At 59.2% G+C, this 4,139-nt stretch overlaps 1 protein-coding gene across 1 annotated transcript; it reads right to left on the bottom strand.

Annotated features, from left to right (window-relative positions):
* Nucleotides 1-290: 290 nt before the first annotated feature.
* On the bottom strand, nucleotides 291-3,792 carry NCLIV_048540 (putative elongation factor G; the record flags this gene model as incomplete). The annotated part of the gene is made up of 2 exons (XM_003884406.1): nucleotides 291-3,031; nucleotides 3,738-3,792. The coding sequence occupies 2 exons, from the start codon at nucleotides 3,790-3,792 to the stop codon at nucleotides 291-293; spliced, it is 2,796 nt and encodes a 931-aa protein (XP_003884455.1).
* Nucleotides 3,793-4,139: the final 347 nt, after the last annotated feature.

The raw sequence follows: 4,139 nt of genomic DNA, 5'->3' as shown, positions 1-4,139 counted from the left end.
ACTGCTTTAGACAGCTAAAAGTGTTGGATTTCAATGTCCTACTGCACTAAGGGTATTCCACAGCGGTTATGCTCTAGGCGTAATATCCATGGATTACTCTTATCTCTCGTATTAACAGACAGACCGCCCTCCGACACTCTCCCCACTTCGTGTTCGCGCATTCCCTGCCACTGCAGCCGTCGCCTTTTTTCGCGCGCAGGATTTTCTGCGCCCGTTGTCCGTGTCACCCCCCAAGCCTTTTTCGACGCCTACCAACTGTGCTTTGGCGTCTCCACCCTCGCGAGTCCTCTTTATTTGCTGGCAGTCGCTGCTCCGGTTCGCTGCGCAACGAGGTGCTCTTCGATGTGCTTGGGCGTGGGCATGTACTTGGCGAGTTGCATCGTGGACGTGGCTCTGCCCTGCGAGAGCGAGCGCAGCACTGTCGTGTATCCGAACATTTCTGCGAGAGGCACGAGGACGTCGACCTCCGTGATTCCGTCTCCTTCGTCTCGCGCGCCGCGGGAGGTCTCGCCTTCTCCGTCGTACGCGTCGTCGCCTGCGGTGCCGGTGAATTCCTGACTGGACACGCGCTGGACGATGCCGCGCCGCGACGTTAGGTCTCCAATCACGCTGCCCACGTAGCTCTGTGGCGAGATGACGTGGAGCGCCATGATGGGCTCGAGGAGGACGAGTCCGGCGTTTTTCGCGGCGTCTTTCAGCGCGAGACACGCCGCGATGCGAAAGGCCAGCTCGGAGCTGTCCACGGCGTGGTACGTCCCGTCGAACACGGTGACTTGGACATCTGTGAGCGGGTAGCCGGCGAGGACGCCGTTCTGTAGCTGCTCCATGACCCCGGCTTCGACGGCGGGGATGAATTCATTGGGAATCACGGCGCCACGAATGGCGTTCACGAAACGGTTGCCCGAGCCACGTTCGAGCGGTTCGACCGTGAGGCACACGTCGCCGTACTGGCCACGCCCCCCCGACTGCTTGATGTACTTGCCGCGCCCCGTCCCGGAGCCCGTGATCGTTTCCCTGTACGCGACTTGCGGCGCACCAGAGGTCGCCTCCACGCCGAACTCCCGCTTGAGGCGGTCCAGGACGATTTCCAAGTGCAGTTCGCCCATGCCGCCGAGAATCAGTTGCTTGGTCTCGCGGTCGACTGTGATACTCAGCGACGGGTCTTCGCGCGACAACTTGGAGAGCGCAGACGTCATTTTGTCGTGCTCAGCCCGCAACTTTGCCTCGACGGCCAAGCTGATGACTGGGTCCGGGAACTCGATCGGCTCCAGGTGGACGGGGTGTTTCTTTTCACACATGGTGTCCCCGGTGAGGAAGTCTTTCGGGCCGAGAACCGCGCCGATGTCGCCGGCTCGGAGACTCGGGACGTCTTTCCGCGCGTTGGCGTGAATCAAAACAAGCCGCTGAATCCGCTCTTCTTTCCCCGTTCGCGCGTTCATCACGACGTTGCCAGGGCGGAGCTCCCCGGTGTACACGCGCACAAAGTTCTGCACGCCGACAAACGGATCCGTGGCCATCTTGAAGACGAGCGCGGAGAGAGGCGCGTCCGCAGGGTTCGCCTTCGCTGTCGGGATCGCCTCATGGATCTTTCTGATCGCTTCGGCGGGCTGCGGGACCTCCAGTGGGGACGGGAGGTAGTCGAGAATGCCGTCGAGGACTGCCTGCACGCCCTTGTTTTTGAACGCACTGCCGCAAAAGATCGGCACCAGCTGGTTCTTTAGGGTTTGCAGGCGCAGCCCCAAGCGAATCTCCTCTTCAGACAGCGTCTCGGTCTCCAGGTACTTGGCAATAAGCTCCTCGGACCCTTCCGCAGCCTTCTCGAGCAGCCGGGCGCGGTGTCTCGTCACCTCCGCCTTCATTTCCTCAGGGATTTCGTCCGTTTCCACAAAGGTGGAGCCGAGCGAGTCTTCGTCCCAGTAGATCGCCCGCATGCGCACGAGGTCGAAGACCCCGCGGAAACTTACTTCCTTCCCAATTGGCAGCTGGACGGGCACCCCGTTGCTCCCCAGACGCCGCCGAATCTGCCGGACACATCCCCAAAAGTCCGCACCGAGGCGGTCCATCTTGTTCACGTACGCCAGTCGGGGAATCGCGAACTTGTTGCCTTGCCTCCACACGGTCTCCGACTGCGGCTCGACGCCTGCCACCGAGTCAAAGACGCCCACCGCCCCGTCGAGCACGCGGAGCGAGCGCTCGACTTCGACTGTGAAGTCGACGTGCCCGGGCGTATCGATGATGTTGATCCGGTGAGGCGCAAAGTTTTTGCGCATGCCTTCCCAGTAGCACGTGGTGGCAGCTGAGGTGATGGTGATGCCCCGCTCGCGTTCCTGAGCCATGAAGTCCATGGTCGCCTCGCCGTCGTGGACCTCGCCGAGGCGACAAGACACTCCCGTGTAGAACAGAATGCGCTCCGTCGTCGTCGTCTTCCCCGCGTCGATGTGCGCCATGATTCCGATGTTGCGGTACCGCGAGAGGGGAACCGTCACGTTTGCCGAGGAAAAAATCGAGGACGGCGAGGAGTTCAGCGAAGAGGGCGAGACGACAGGTCGCGGGGAGGGAGCGGCGCGGTCCGCGCCCGGGGACAACTCCGACGGAGCGCCGAGTTTGCGACGCGGCGAGACACGCGCCAGAAAGGAAGACACCGCAGGAAGCGGATTTGGAGCGGAGACGTCGTACCGTGGAGAGGAAAGTGGAGAGTTCTCGCGCGCGCGCGCCCGGTGCACAAGATGCTGCGCCGAACTGCGCAGACCGCCGGTGGGGAACGGCGAGTGCGGCGCCACAAACGCCGCCCGCACCAGTTTCGAGGATCGCCATGTTTTTGCCGGGTTTTCTGGCCGAAGGAGATCAAATGAAGAAGTGTCAACGTGAGAACAATCGAGAGATGATGAAGAGACAGAGGAAGACCGGGGAAACGCGGCAGCCGGCGGGGCGGTCGACGGCAGACGCCGCCGTTTCTTCCATTCGCCTGCGCGAAGGAAGGGCTTTTTCGGAGGAAAGCGACGAGGCGGTGGAGCAAGAGAGTTCGAGGAAACTGCAAAAGAATGAGGAACCGAAGGGAAACTCGGAGGAGTGGACGGGACAGAGCAAGACGTGTTGAGGGACAAGTCGAGGTCGCCTACTGGCGAGCCCGTGCTCCAGAGGGCCTCGTATGCACGGCCGGAGTTTGTCAGGAAAGGCAGGAAGAGGCCGTACGCGACAAAGAGAAAACGCGTTTGTGTACTTTTCAAAAAGAACAGGAAACTGCGAAACAAATTGCACGATTTTGGTAGAGTTGTCGGCCGGGGCCCCGCTGACGGGGCTTGTGTGCCCCGGAGCGGGCGGAATTCTCGCCTACGCATCGGACCACACGCAGCCGGTTTTCACAGAGTGACTGAAGCAGGAGAGACCGGCGGGAAAGAAAAATGCAGAAAGAGAATTGAAGAAAAAGGAGGAAGGCAGGTGCATTTTGAAAGGACGACGAACACTTGAGGGGCAGCGACTTGTCACAAGACACATTTCCGGAATATACTGGCACGGAAAACAGGAATGACCACAACTGTCGCGGACCTCTGTTCGTCTTTGAAGAGAAGAAGTTGCACTTTATTTCTTCCTGTAATTGCGGTGTCGGTGTCGAAATGGAACGCGCGCGTTTGCCAAAGAACCAGCACACAGACTGAAAACGCTACTGGGTCAATGGATTGCATGTGGCATGCGCCTGGAGACGCCTAGCGCATTCCAGACGGATGTCTCTCGATTACATAGTCCACCCTCCATACCTCCAGTCAACAAACCCGGAAAGTCGATGAGCACCATTTCCCATGAAAACAGTCCATTTTCTCTTTCGAAAGACATCGCGATCGGGGAGGGTGTTGGTCTCTTCCTCGGTCTCGGGCATTCCTTGTGGGCTAGATATACCGAACCACAGGCGAGGAGGCTGATCCGGGGTTACTAGGCTCGCGGTACGGTTCTCGTGGCTTGGTGAAACACGTACTGCATTTAATAGAAACCTATCTATTAGACCTAGATTTAGAGGGGCTGCATCGATTGCTGTTGATCACCCCCATGGATGGGGGGAAGCAAAAGCTTCTGTTGGTTTTTAATTTGTACAGTCGTCATGAGAGGTGCTGCGGCTTCAAGAAAAATCACTCGATTTAGGATCG

This window comes from Neospora caninum, chromosome X (genome assembly GCF_000208865.1).
Source record: "Neospora caninum Liverpool complete genome, chromosome X".
NCBI classification, from domain to species: Eukaryota; Apicomplexa; class Conoidasida; order Eucoccidiorida; family Sarcocystidae; genus Neospora; species Neospora caninum.
This window is presented reverse-complemented; position numbering and strand designations above follow the sequence as displayed.